We start from the raw sequence: 14839 nt of genomic DNA on the forward strand, positions 1-14839 counted from the left end.
CACTGTACTAAGCACTTGGAAAGCTCTTGGAGAGCCTTGGGGAGCAGCTTCTGTTTCTCTGCTTTTCTTTCTCATGCAGAATTGGGAATGTGGATAAGGAGAGGGGTACAGGGTTTGAAGCAGAGTTCTCTGAGCCTCTTTTTTTTTTTTTACCCCTTTTTGATGTTCGTCAGCAGCATCTGACTGTTTTGATACCGACCCTTTTGTTTTTGTATTTCCACACTTTGTCCCAAAGTATCCAGCTTAGTAGGGTGCTTTGGCGTAGAGTAAGCAGTTTATAAATACCATAATTATTATTATTATTATCCATCTCAGCACTTTTGTTGAACCACTGTCAAGCCCAGTAAGTGCTTTTTTGATCCTTGCTAACATCTTACTTGAAGTAGTAGACTATGTTCTAGGAGCAGTTTTAGGCTTTAGGTCTCACATCCTCAGACATTTAATTTAACAAGGAAAATCTAAAATTTCAAACTTAGAGAGCAGAGGACAGTAAAATTTGCTTCCATTTCTGACGCTAACCTAGCTTGGAAACTCCGAAAACAAGGCTCATGGTTTTGATTTTAGCAATAGCCTGAAAGAATGAGTCTCTTTTTCCAAAAAAGATGGTGAGTAAAGTCAGTATTTTAGTAGCTTGTTTGCCTGCTGTTGGTATAATTTTGTTGGAGTGTACTTTGTAAACCAAATGTTTGTTTTGGTCTCCAGAATTCAGTGGAAAAGTTTAAACTTCACTTGCTCCCACTGAAATAAATCTGAACTCTCGCAAGAGGTGGGTTGGCTGCCCTCTAAAATAATGAACTTGAATTTCCAGTTTCTTTTTTGCCTGGAGACATGAGAGATGGATTCATTGAATTTTTTAGCACAGTTTGAATAATGTGGATAGTTGTTGGAGTTAAGATGGTGCATCTATTGTAGTAAATATTCCCGTGAACCCATTAAAAAGAAGGCTCTCTAATCTTTGAATATGGAAGGCAGTGAATAATTGAGTGCACTAAGAGTATTTGAATGAGCAACTCTGTTATTTACAAGCTCACTGTGGATTATTCCAGCACCTTGATTCTCCTTTTCCTCACACTGCCTCCCATTTTGCCATTTTTGCAAATTAATGCCTCAGCTAGAGGAGCAAGAGAGAAAGTAAAATTAAAGTCAGTCAGTTTTGATTATTTTGGGCAGTACATTGTGGTAAAACCATAAAATAGGAAATAGATGCTCCTGGCTAAAATGAAATTTTGGGATATGATATGGATTCCTTTTGGACTGTAATAGCTGCTTCCCCTGTCCATGGATAATCCAGAATTAACTATATGCAAGTTGTCAAAGTAGCTGAAATGCCACCCTTTATGCATAATGGCATTTTTTATAACCAAACTCCTTATTTCTTCTGTCTTTTCTAAATTTAGAGTAACTTAAAGGTGAAAATTTTAAATGAGAATCTACTTATCTTCTTGTGATCAGAAAAGATTCTCTGTAAAGCAAGGGCAGTTGAGAATAAAGATGTAAGATTCTTGTCTTATAGAAACAAATGTTTTAATAACATTTAAAAAGTTAACTTTTGCTTGAGCTATGCATGTGACATGGGAGTACTCACTTGTTTCAGCAACTTTTGTGCTTTTAAAGATTTCTCATCAGTTGTTTTTATTGGGTTTTGTTTGATAATCTACATATGTGTGTTGGAGTGATCCTTGCTGCTTTCTTCTACTGCTTCTCATATTAGAGATGTTTCCTTTTCCCTCATAGTCCAACAGCTCATTAGTTTGGGATGCAATGACCACAACTTTCTGGAGTACAGACCTATTCACTATACTTGGGTGTTGCCCAAGGAAGTAGCCTTAAGATGCTGCACCTTTGAACTCTTTGGAGGTTCTATTAAAACAAAGGGAGTAAAACCCAGCAACTGAGCTGCATCATTCCTTACGTTTCCAGGAGTTCAAGAGAAAATGGGCATAATGAACAAGGGTGTCATCTATGCCCTGTGGGATTACGAACCTCAGAATGAAGATGAGCTGCCCATGAAAGAAGGCGATTGTATGACCATCCTCCGCAGGGAAGATGAAGATGAAATTGAATGGTGGTGGGCCCGGCTTAATGACAAGGAAGGATATGTACCACGGAACTTACTGGGGGTAAGGTTTGGAGGGTTTTACAGAGCAAGATAAATATTAATTGTGTTTAAGAAGACTTGGCAATCATTTGCTAATATTCGAAATCTTGTGTTAGGGGAATGACAGACTGCTAGGCTGATAGCTCAAATAATGCAGTAGGTTAAGGTAGCTCATATCCAGTGAGTGCAAGAGTTAGGACTAGGGCTATGGGTTTCTATTCCAAGTCTTGTGCTGAGTCCATTGAGTTTGTAGATAGCTAAACCGGTGGTATTAAAAAAAAAAAAAAGCCCTCACTTCTGCCAGAACGCATTTTCATTATGTGTTCTAGATAGAGTGCAATGGAAGAATTAAGCAGCATTCTTTCTGTGGTGTGAAGCAGTGTCAGGAGAAGCGACTGTGTGCGTGTTTCTGGTCTGACACGAAAACTACAGTATCAGCTTTACTCACTGGGATTCTATGAGCACATACTGCCCATGTTATAAGAGAACCGATTCACACTAAAACCCAGAAGACACAAAGGGAAACAGTCCCAGTTTCAACCTAGACAAAAGGAAGCTTGCAGTTAGTTTTTAATACGTCTCCAGATCACCTGAAAGGTGATCTTTAATTTCAACTCTAAATTTCAGAGAAGTGATAGTCAATGCTTATTACTTTCTAAGAAATGAGACTATACATGGTAGCTAATAATAATGGTATTTGCCAAGTGCTTATTTTGAAGCAGCGTGGCCTAGTGGGAAGAGCATGGGGGTGGGAGGCAGATGATTTGGGTTCTAATCCCAGCTCTACCACTTGCCTACTGTTTGTGACCTTGGTCAAGTCACTTCATTACTCTGGGCATCAATTTCTTCATCTGTATAACTGGGATTAAATAAATTTTTTCTCTTTTGCTTAGCTTGTGAGTCTCATGTGGGACAGGGACCGTATCTGACCTGATAACAATGTATCTACCCCACCACTTAGTACAGTGCTTGGCACAGATAAAGTCCTTAACAAATCCACAATTAGTATTATGTACCAAACTTTGTACTATTTGCTGGGATAGATAGAAGATAATCAGGTTGGACGCAAGTCCCTTTCCCAGTCTCTGACCCTACCCGACAGTGTAAGGTCCACTCGGCCTTCCCACACCCAACCTGAGTATGTCAGTCAGCCTCCTCCCCCCTCCTCTCTGCTGGTCTCTGAGTGGCCTGGGCTTCCCGTGGTTTGGACTGCTCACACTGACAACTGGGGAGTCCATACAGAGTCCAGTAGATGACCCAGGTCAGGGAAAGAGAGGTGAATGGGTTGGGCCCTGGCCAAGTTGGGTGCTTCTCCCCAGAAGAGAGGGTGAACTCCCCGGCCTCTTTCTGGAATAGCTCCGGTTTCTTGGTGAGCCGCTTGGCCATCTTAGCTTTTGCAAAAGCTGTCCCTGGTTCGGTTTGTCCAGCTAATAGACCAGCACCTCCAGGACTTGGCTGGTCTTAGTGTATGGTTTCTAGTATTCATTGTTGTCAAGGGAATGCACACCTGACCATTGATACTGATCCTGAAAACCCTTAGATTGTTCGATGGGATGTCTGGGAGAGGAAGCCCATGGGAGAATTATACATTTCTCCCATGCAGCTGCGAGAGTCACACATACATATGAATATGTGCATTCCATAGGAGTAGTAGTCACCTAGTCATGTCTTATGATAGTCTGCCTGTTTGTGTTTACCGAATGATTATGAAGTTAAAAACCATGGAGATTTTAATCTTCCCACTCAGTCCAGTTTATTGAACACTCCTATTCCTTTTGTAGCCTCTTTCTGGGTGGAAATCACATGCGTGCATGTGCACACACACACTTTCCCCTCCCCACCCCCACATACCATCCCTCTTCCCCCCAACTCATCTTTTGGCAGCATTTGAGACTTATAGCAGTAAAAGTAAAACCTAGGTGAATCCTGGCTTTCCAATGGGAGGCTCAAGTGTTTGAGTCTGTGCCACTTAAGTCTGCTAATTACCCTTCCCTCATTCAGGAGTATAATCCTTCCTTTGTATGACATTGACACACCAGTCAGGTTTTCCATGTTTTGCCAGAGGCCTATTTCAGCAGAGTCATTTTTGCTCCTTCCATTCCTCTCCTGGAAATTTTTTTTTTTTTTTTGGTTTTGAGGAAAACTTTTGTTCAAGCTTGCAGCTTGCAGCTCAGTTACTAATGTGCTCCTGGGACCAGTTCTGGAAATGTTCTTCCCCTCCCGGGATGTCCATCCCTCAGTTGTAGGTAATTACAGCCTATGGCTGTTTCTTGAGATTATCAGGAGAGGCGTTTGATATACAGTGCGCAGTGCTGTTTTTCATGAATGAAACCAAAAGAAGACTTTAATCTTCCACTCTGCTCCTTCAGTTGTAATTGAAAGCCCTGAACTTTGAATCTTACAATATGTTATAAATCATCCTGTTATATGTAATTTGCCAAGCTTGCTGAACAAATCACTACAAACAGAATTAATTTAAAATATATTTTTATTACTGAACTGTTGTACCAGTTGTAGAGTACTTTTTCATAGTAGTTGCTAAATTATGTTATCTCAATCGTATTTGTGTTGTGTTCCAAGTGTTACATAGCAATATGAATACATTTCCTCAGACTGGATAGTTTTTTTTGTAATTTAAAGCTGTCTTAAAGTTCTGAAGCTTTCCCTACAATTAACTGCTCATATTAAACTTCTTTCACTATTTTACAGCTCTACCCAAGAATTAAACCACGACAAAGGAGCTTAGCATGAGACCACAGAGAATTCCAGTTATGAAGTACTAATCGGTGTGTTAACACTAAAAAGAAGTAATAAGTTTTGTGTAGACTACACTTTCACCAGGCTACAATCTTTTGAGACTTATTTCAGTGGCGATGTAACTCTGAAGCAATGAAAAATGTGCTTTGCAAATCAATGAAGGATCAACACACTCACTACTAGTAGCGGATATTCAGCATGGAGGAACGATGCTTACCAGCAAGTGGAGTGTGCTTCATTTGGGTGAAGATATCTTCAGTTTCAGGAGGTGAACTGAAGCAACTTGCTTTCCCAAGTGGCATTCACGGGGACATATCACAGCATTCAACTTTACATTTTCTGCTGAAGTACATAAATCTTTTTATTTTAATCACCTCGGTGAGAATCAGATTCACTTTCTACCTAGTTGTTTTTTCTCAGAAGCTGCCTTTGTTGTCATTGGTTCTTTTTGGTCATGCGTCTATTAGAAGGATCTAAAGTCACCTTAGCCTCCCTCCACTGAACCCAAAAACATCATTTTGTGAGCAGAACATTTACTCAAGTAGCTGAATTGAAGTTGTGAAGATAGTAGTACTGACCGTCAACAGCAAAGACCCACTGACTAGCCTTCAGTGAGCAATAACTTTAAGTGCGGTAGCATTTTAGGAATTACACATATTTGAAATACTATGCTACACTTCAGGTAATTTAGATTTAGAATCTTCTTGTTTTAAACTGAATTCTGTATTTATTGTCTTTTATAACATGGAAGTTTATATGTAGACACTTTCTGTAGACTCAGACTTAAAATCTTTTCTGTTTTTTACTTTTTTGTTGTGATAAAATTAAAATTTTATCTTAGCTTTCAACTCTGGGTTTAATTCTTGGTATCGTCATCAATGGCATTTATTGAGCCCTTACTGAGTGCGGAGCACTTTACTAGAGAAGCAGCGTGGCTTAGTGAAAAGTGCACGGGCTTGGGAATCAGAGGATGTGGGTTCTAATCCCAGCTCTGCCACTCGTCTGCTGTGTGACCTTGGGCAAGCCACTTCTCTGTGCCTCAGTTACCTCATCTGTAAAATGGGTATTAATGTTTGTATTTCTTAAGCGGTAACTATGTGCAGAGCACTGTTCTAAGCGCTGGGGGAGATTCAGAGTAATCAGATTGTCCCACATGAGGCTCAGTCTTAATTCCCATTTTACAGACTAAGACTGTGAGCCCCACATGGGACAACCTGGTTAGCTTGTATCTACCCCAGCGCTTACCATGTGCCAGGCACTGAACAAATACCATCATTATTATTATTTAAGCATTTGGGAGAGAAAATACAACAGAGGCTTTTTGGGGGGTTTTGGTGGGATTTTTTTTTTTTTTTTTAATATTTAAGCGCTTACCATGTGCCAGGCACTGTACTGAGCAATGGGATAGATACAAGCCTGTCCCATATGAAGCTCATTGCCTTAATCCCCATTTTACAGATGAGGTCACTGAGGCACAGAGAAGTTAAGTGACTTTCCCATAGTCACACAGCAGACAAGCAGCAGTGCCTGGATTAGAATCCAGGTCCTTCTGACTCCCAGGCCCGCTATATTATTTATAGTATATGCCTGGTATATTTTTTTTGATGGCATTTAAACACTTAATGTGTGTCAAGCACCATTTTAAGTGCTGGGGTAGATACAAGTTTATCAGGTTGTACCCAGTCCTCAGTGTGTACCCAGTTCACAGTTTAAATTGGAGGGAGGAGGTAACATTATTTTACAGATTAAAGTAACCGAGGCACAGAGAAGTTAAGTGATTTGCCCAAGGTCACACAGCATAGAATTGGCAGAGGGGGATTAGAACTCAGGTCTTCTGACTACTAGGCTCTTGTTCTTTCCACTAGTCCATGCTGTTTCTTTAATGTAAAGAGTGATTATTGTCACTTAGCATGGATTTGCAGAAGTCAGTGATGAAAAGCCTTTCAGCCACTTGAGAATACATTCAGTTAGTTCCCAATAATGCATATATTCATTTTGCATTTAAGATAGAACCTTGTTGGGGAATGTTTTTTTCACAACTCATATTTGGCTACAGTGGGCTGCACTTGTGTGTAGGCACGCAGTGCCGATCAAGATGTGCATTCTACAACTCGAGTTTTCTTTAATGCAGGGTTCTTCAAGAACATAACCCCAATATTATCAGAGAACTGACTGTATTCCAGTTTTATTGGTGGGCAGAGCCCTGTGTTCAAGAAACTTCCAGTTCATCTGTAACAGCGAAGAGAGAGGGTAAGAATGAACTATAGAAACTATAGCCATACTTTACTACTAAAAGTACAATTATAGCATCTAAGTTGTTGTTTTTTCCATAATAGAGCAAATATTTTTCTTCCTTTAATAAGAATGTCCTGTTGGTTCTGCAAGGGTATGGCTAGTGGGAATCAGGCAAGAATTTATGAAATGAAATAATAATGTGGGTATTGTTAAGCGCTTACTATGTGCCGAGCACTATTCTAATCGCTGGAGGAGATACAGGGTCATCAGATTGTCCCACGTGAGGCTCACAGTCTTCATCCCCATTTTTACAGATGAGGGAACTGAGGCACAGAGAAGTGAAGTGACTTGTCCACGGTCACACAGCTGACAAGTGGCAGATAGGGATACGAACCCATGACCTCTGACTCCCAAGCCCGGGCTCTTGCCACTGAGCCACCCTTCCCCAGTAGTATTCCCCAATAGTAGAAATAGTATTTGTGAAGCACGTATTATGTCCCAGGCACTGTATTAAGCCCTGGGGTAGATCCAAGCTAATCAGGTTGGACAGTCTGTGTCTCACATGGGGCTCACAGTCTTTATTGCCATTTTACAGATGAGGGAACTGAGGCACAGAGAAATGAAGTGATTTGCCCAAGGCTATACAGCAAATAGGTGGTGGAGCAGGAATTAGAACCCGGATCCTTCTGACTCCCAGGCTTGTGCTCCATCCATTAAGCCACATTGCTTCTGCTTCAAAATAACTTCCACTTGTACCCAACACACACAGAAAAATAGTAAACTACAGTCAAGATACACTTTATTTAAATTTTTATTTGGAATAAAATAAGGCAACAAGGCTATTTTTTAAGGTACTGTTTACATTAATTCAATGGTAAAGCTAGGAAATCTTACCTCAACACACCTGAGTCACACTCATAGTGTTTGAGTCCTTGAAGTCTTTATTATCAACAATATTTGAGACACCTTGTTGGTGTAGAGCACTCTACTGAGTGCTTGGCAGCATCAGGCAGAAGTAAAAGTCTCTGCCCCTGAGGGGTTTACAGTCTAATGGATGATTTACTTTTTGCAGTATTGCTTATTAGTAACTTAGTCTAAATAGGTTGAAAGATTTCTCACCTGAAACTTGAAAAGCTTGGGCCAGCCAGCGTTTTATCTTTCTGTTGTGACCACTTTAAACAAGGTGGACTTTTTTAGCCACCTTTTGGGAAGCGCCGCCACGATATTTGCAAACCTCCATTTAATGCACAGTGAGCCCCTTGTTTCTTTGGAAAAGATCTCATGTTTGCATAGCTATTAAATATCTCCCTGTATTTTTTCTGATTAAATTTGTTCACAAGAAGCAAGTGTATCGGAAGTAAATCTGATGACCTATTTACACAGTTAATGTTTTTATAAAGGTTACTAAGGCAAAGCTCTTCAGTTTTTGCAGGTAGTGAGATTGCAAGTCTGTTTCTGGTATCTGGGAATTTGTGATCTGTCAGGGGCTAAGAAAACAGGGTTCTTCCAAGCTCTAGTCTTCAGGTTAGGCAGTTGCTATTCTTAGTCACAGTACATATCAAAAGTAGGGTGCAGCTTCAGTGTGAAATATTCATCCATAGATGATTGAGAGAATCCTTTGGTGGCAGTCAGGTAATTATTCAAAGGACTGAAAAACACAGCCACTGTGAGAGAGGGGAGGAAAAAACCAAGAGGTTAGTGATGTTCGAACTAAGACCGTATGTTCTCCTTTCAGTAGAACTAGTGGTCAGAACTATGGTTAGGCAGAAAAAACAAGATTTTCTTTCTGCACTTAACTACATTTACAAAATTAACATGTTTGGGCTATGTATACCTACTATAAATTTCTAGGATCTCAGCTTGCAATAAGCCAAATATGCATGCCATTTTATGAAGGTATTGATCATTCCCCTGTGAAGGGGAAGGCTGCTACAGGGATGAAATTCAAATAAGCTGCCACGTTAGTTCACACTAGACAGAGTTTAGTAATTTCACCCTTCCCTGGCTTAAATGAAAGTTCAGTTCATTTGGCACACAAGTCAAAAGATGTTTACTTGATTATACCTCATTTATAGCCAGGGCCACAGTGTGGGAGTTTATGGAGATCTGTGGAGGTGAGGCTAAGAAATGGGAAGGCCAGGGAGCAAGGTTGCTTGAATGACAGTGGGAGGAAAGAGGGTAGAGCTGGATTGGGTAGTCACCTCTTTAGACTGGGGAGAAGTTCAATTTACTGCTAGTAGGATGAGGAACATAGCAGGGATTAGATATCCAAGAAAGATGAGTAAAGTTCCAGGAATTTAGCATCTAGCATATTTTATACCCTCCCTGATTGTATCATTTTTAGATTGTAATCTTTTAGGGCAGGTTTCTTAGGTTTCACTGATCGTAAGGAATGCAGTTCATGTTCATTTGTGACCTGTTGAATATGTATTTTCTTTTGGCCTAAGGTGTTTTCCATCTAGAACTGAGAGGGGCATGAAGATTACTGATCACCTCTGAGTTTTCTTTGAGGCCTCTGAGTTTTCTGAGAGGTCCTTTCTGGTTCTGTAAAGTCCCATTTCCCACCCCACTCCCTGCCCCATTTTTTTCTGCAAGAGGGAGTTGGTTACACCTTTGCCAAACCTTCCTTTTCTGCTCTTTCTCTAGTCCAATTATAGTTGCTGCTGCCTAAGAACACCACTCTAACAACAAGTTGGAAAAACAAGTGCTGACAAGTCAGAGATAAATGAGGCAGCCTTGACAGGGTCCTCTCTCCTGACTTTCCCATTGACCAGTAAGCTGTCGTTTGGAAAATTAAAGCTCTGCTCATAGCCAAACGGCTCTAATGCACCCTATCCTAGGAAAAAGAAAGTATTTGCATGGAGATGAGTTCAGCTGAGGACATTACTGGAGCTCTGGTTTTCTATCGAAAATAAAACTGGCAAGGCGGAGAAAATACAAATGCTTAAAATGCAGTCTTTCTCCCAAGGTGCCAGTTTTCCAAACAAGAAAGAAAAGAGGGAAGTGAAAAAGTAGAGGGTTTGAATAATGGAGGAAGTCCAAGGAAAAGGAGATAGCTGAGAAAAATAGGACATGTTAAGTTGAGAGACTAGAATTTAAATTTGTCTTAAATGGGGTTCTTGGGTAGAATTGTGTGTCCAGAGGGAACAGAGTTTCTTTTGAATTATATAAATCAAAGTCAGTCTCTTTCAGAGGTATAACGGTATTTAAAAAAAAGTCTGGGACCCAACACTTTTATTCTGATAGTTTGTTCCCTACTCATGACCCTGCACTTGCCTAAAATAGGTAACAAAACTCTGCTCGTGTCTCTCTGGGGTTAATCTATGTGCAGAACAGTTTCAAACAGTCTTAGTGTGTTTGTCCCTTGGATTTTGGTAACCAGTGTGAAGTAGGGAAAACAATGTTCATGAGTGCAGTTTGGAGCTGGTGGCCAACAAGAACAGTCACCTCTCCTGCCCCTCAGCTCCTGCGATCTGTAAGCCTACTACCACCACACTATCCATTCCCTTAAAATGAAACTTTAAAAAGCAAAACAGCAGGTCCAAAAGCTCTGGAGCTCTGCCGCAACCCTCCCAGTCTGGAGGCTGCTGACTTACAGTGATAAGATTCAGCTCTATTGTTCCTGTTTTCTGGGTGTCCAGCTGCTTAAATACTTCTGTAGAGGGAGAAAACATAGGGCATGAGCATAACTAAAGCTTTGAGAATCGGGTTCACATTTTCACCTTGTTTTCTAGTTCAAAGGGACACTCTTTAGAAACTACATGTTGAAGAAACAGTCTAAAGCTTCCTTCCCCACCCCCCCACCCATCTTTTTGAAAAACAGATGGTGTTTAAAGCATTCTGCTTCTGATGTGAATGACTATCTTGCCTTAAAATGATGACTTTTTTCCCCCTTATACTCTCACTTACTGAACAAAGTTTCCAGGCGAACCAAACACCGAACGAAGTTATCAAAATCTATGATGAGCTGGTCGTCTGCAAATCGCGCAATGATGACTTGATGGAGCTGGCGGGGTAGCTTGTAGCCTAAAAGGCAAACATGAACAGCAACTGAGCCATGACTTATTTCACCTCTACCACTAGAACACCGCTGTTCTTCATCCCCTTCTCCTCACTCCCCTCCTCCCTTCCCCTGTATTCTTATTTTCCAGTCTTATTCTAGAAAGTTCATCTTGAGCCTCTTTCAGACCCAAAGTTGTCATCCATCTCTCCCACTGATGTATTTCCATTTTTCCCTGTATCTGTTTTAGCTGGGGCAGTGTCAAATTATGAGTAGAACTTTCCTCAATCAATGCTCAATGTTTTCAAAGTCTAAAAGACATTCAGTCTTTTTCTGAGAATCAGTGGACTACATGTAGACGTGGAGTCTTAGGAGCAGCTTGTCCTCCCTGAAATCTCACAATGTTTTGAGTTCAGGTAGGGAACAAATGTGAGGGATTTGGGCTTGTATCAAATTCTACTGACATGTAGGTGAAGGTCTTAGTAGTAATAATAGAAGCATTTATTGAGTACCCACTTGATGTGGTGCACTCTACTAGGTGCTTGGAAAGTACAGAATTAAATGACGTGTTCCCTGTCCTCAAGGAGCATACCCTCTAATGGGGGAATGAGTGGCATGGAAGCCCTAGAATTAAACTAGTGCTTTTTGCTCTTTTTTTATTGAATTCATGTGGAGGAAAGTGGGTTTGTAATGATCCCAAGTATTGAAACTAAAAGAGGAAAATATGATTGCTGTGTATTACCTGCTTCTTCTAATGCTTTCCGCATCTCATAGGCATTCATGGTTCCTGAGTTATCAGCATCTATTTCCCGGTAAATTTTCTGGAACACAGAAGTGAATACAGCAGTAACTTTCCAGCTCATTTTTTACTGAATTGAAGCAAAGCAAATGAAAAGCTGCTTATGCAAAGCAGGATCAAGTTGTAAACTGCAAATTCTAGTAATCAGTCAAGTTTGGGATTCACTTGGCTATTTATAGTGGGCTTCTGAGTGAATCTCCTGTTTAATTCTTTGGGTTGCTTTAGTGATTTGCCAATGTATTTTTTTTTTGAGGAAAGCTGGAAACTAATGCATATCATCTGGAAAGACTTTTTTTTTTCCTGGTTGTAACTGCTTTCAGCAGCTGTTCTGTTGACTACGGCACAAGCCTTTGCCCTCTTCCCACAAGAGAGGCACTCTAGTCCAAAGTGAATGATCAAAAGGTAGTTCAATTTTTCAGATATGTGCTGAACTAGAAGAATAACCTCTGCTTCCCATGGGCAAGACACAAGGTCAACTGAGGCAGGGAGGGAGAATCATGGGGCTAGTCAAATTACTTTTGGGTTTCACTTGGCTATCTGCTGTCTCTAAAATGACTACACAGACCTCTGGCTGCTAAGGACTTGGTTGATGTCCCAGCCCCACTGTTGTGAGATCTTGAAGAAGCAGCGTGGCTCAGTGGGAAGAGCATGGGCTTTGGAGTCAGAGGTCATGGGTTCGAATCCCAGCTCTGCCACTTGTCAGCTGTGTGACTTTGGGCAAGTCACTTAACTTCTCGGTGCCTCAGTTACCTCATCTGTAAAATGGGGATTAAAACTGTGAGCCCCACGTGGGACAACCTGATTCCCGTGTGTCTACCCCAGAGCTTAGAACAGTGCTCGGCACATAGTAAGCGCTTAACAAATACCAACATTATTATTGTGGGTCACAATAATGGTGGCTGGGAGTGGGGATGGGAGATGGGGCAGTGAAGAGGGGAGGTGCCTCAGTACTCCCAAGTAATGACTGCCTAGGACCTGTGTGTGAACCAATATGAGTGCCTGCAAGCAATGACCCTTGGTTATGTGAGTTATGTGTCTGTGTATAGCTTCAAGTTCTAAGGTGAAACCTATGTCTATGCCAACTTTGTATACCTTTAGGCATCAACAACCTGGTACATATCCCAGTGAGCCACCCACATCTCGGCCTCCTGGAATCTCACCTGATAATTCTGAATTTTTGTCCAGAGAATGAAGAACTCCTTCAGACCCAGTTTGCCACTCCCATCAGTCTATCTGAGTTAAGGGGAGCTCTTTGTAAACTGAGAAAATTTAAATTCATTCATTCAACAGTATTTGAGCGCTTACTATGTACAGAACACTGTACTAAGCACTTGGAATGTACAATCCAGCAACAGATAGAGACAATCCTTGCCCATTGACAGGCTTACAGTCTAATCAGGGGAGACGGACAAAAAAGATGGACAAAAAAAATCAGTTCACAAATATTCTCTCAACATGGTACGTCCCCATCTCTCTTGTTAGGATGAGTCCTAAATTCACTATGTATTCAGCCAGATCCTATCCCTCAAAGCTATATAATCGTATTGATTAAGATAATTGACTGAGATTGACTTGTTGACACCCTGAAAACAGGGACATCTGGGCCCTGAAAATTGAGAGTTTGTTCTTTTACCTGAGACACGGACTTTCCATTCTTTCCTGGCCAGTGTTTACAAAGATGGCTTATTTGACCTGTTTCACATTTGTCATGGCAGTTTAAGCTCCCAAGCAGTGGTATCAGTATGTCTTTAATTGATCCCCTGATTTTTCAGCTTTCTACCTGGGAGAGATAAATCGGCACTCTGCTTTCTTTTTGTCTCATTGAAGAGCATTGGGTGTGGCCTTGGCTGCCCACACTGTACCTCACTGGACCTGCCCTCCCAAAGAAGCACTAATTATACCCAACCTGATCCACAACTTGACTCTAGAAATTGTTGAGTTGGGTACATTTTGGGTATACAGGTTTCCGGTGGGAAGGGTTTTACCACTGACACTAAGGGAATTTCAACTAGGTTAAGATAGTGTCACGGTTTCATTTTCTAGAACTTCTTGCAGGCCACAGAAATTTCCAGAGCAGTAAGTACTGCTAATACTGAAGCTGATGGGCCACTGGAGAAAGGGAATGAGCAGGTACTTTATTTCTCTTGGATAGTCACATGCCAGGTGCCTAGTATAATGTAAAGGAACAGCCATGTGTGATGGGAAGCGCTGAGCAAAAAAGGACATCAGACTCTAAAGAAAAATATCCAACCATAAGAAAGCCTGGATTGGAAAACATCCCCAGAGGGAGTGGTGAAAAGACAGTTGAACACGTGGGAGGCTGGAAAATCTATTGCCGTATTTCCTCTGAAGGCTGATTTCCCTCTATGTCTTCCCCCTATTCCGCATTACTCAGCAGTGAGCTCTAATCACGGCCCAACTTGCCCAAGACCTGGGGAAGGTGAGCCACGTCAGACAAGGAGACCAGCCCCTACCTTCTCCCCCAGGGGAAGCGCCTGTTTCTTGTTTTTCTGGTTCATTTGATTTTAAAATGACAATAATGGTAATAATTATGGTATTTAAGTGTTTTCTGTGTGCCCAGGCACTGTACTAAGCACTGGGGTAGATGTAAGATATTCGGGTTGTACACAGGTAATTTCTTTTGGTTTGTCTCTACAAGTAAACTTTAGACTCATATGAGATCATAGATATGTCCTGCTACCACCCCAGCCCTGCTTGAGTCGATACTCTAGCTCTCAGCAGGTGGGAGGTTAGCAGGGAGGAGCTTTCAGGACACGTTTAAGGATACGTCTAGCAGATCAACCATGATTTTACAAGTTTCAATGCTGAAGCCATTGGACTTGATGTCTTGACCTAGAGAATGGAAAGAGAAATACAACCCGTATTACATGAAGAAAGTTATTACATTTATTAAATGCTTACTCTGTGCTAAGCACTGGGGTAGGTACAA

At 41.2% G+C, this 14839-nt stretch overlaps 2 protein-coding genes across 3 annotated transcripts in view; one reads left to right on the forward strand and one right to left on the reverse strand.

The window, feature by feature from the left end:
* TP53BP2 (tumor protein p53 binding protein 2) overlaps positions 1 to 5703 on the forward strand; it is a 44828-nt gene extending 39125 nt beyond the window's left edge. For both annotated transcript variants that reach the window (XM_029047001.1, XM_007672391.4), the window contains exons 17-18: positions 1921 to 2120; positions 4808 to 5703. In XM_029047001.1, the coding sequence (XP_028902834.1) occupies positions 1921 to 2120; positions 4808 to 4849 (242 nt within the window). In that variant the 3' untranslated portion in view covers positions 4850 to 5703. The remainder of the gene's footprint in view (positions 1 to 1920; positions 2121 to 4807) is intronic.
* Positions 5704 to 7883: 2180 nt separating this feature from the next.
* CAPN2 (calpain 2) overlaps positions 7884 to 14839 on the reverse strand; it is a 35411-nt gene continuing 28455 nt past the window's right edge. The window contains exons 16-21 of the mRNA XM_001513448.5: positions 14678 to 14742; positions 13050 to 13118; positions 11833 to 11911; positions 11000 to 11116; positions 10687 to 10745; positions 7884 to 8754 (exon numbers count right to left, since the gene is read on the reverse strand). Coding sequence (XP_001513498.1) covers positions 8731 to 8754; positions 10687 to 10745; positions 11000 to 11116; positions 11833 to 11911; positions 13050 to 13118; positions 14678 to 14742 — 413 coding nt within the window. The 3' untranslated portion in view covers positions 7884 to 8730. The remainder of the gene's footprint in view (positions 8755 to 10686; positions 10746 to 10999; positions 11117 to 11832; positions 11912 to 13049; positions 13119 to 14677; positions 14743 to 14839) is intronic.

Source organism: Ornithorhynchus anatinus, chromosome 19 (genome assembly GCF_004115215.2).
Source record: "Ornithorhynchus anatinus isolate Pmale09 chromosome 19, mOrnAna1.pri.v4, whole genome shotgun sequence".
In the NCBI taxonomy this organism is placed as follows: Eukaryota; Metazoa; Chordata; class Mammalia; order Monotremata; family Ornithorhynchidae; genus Ornithorhynchus; species Ornithorhynchus anatinus.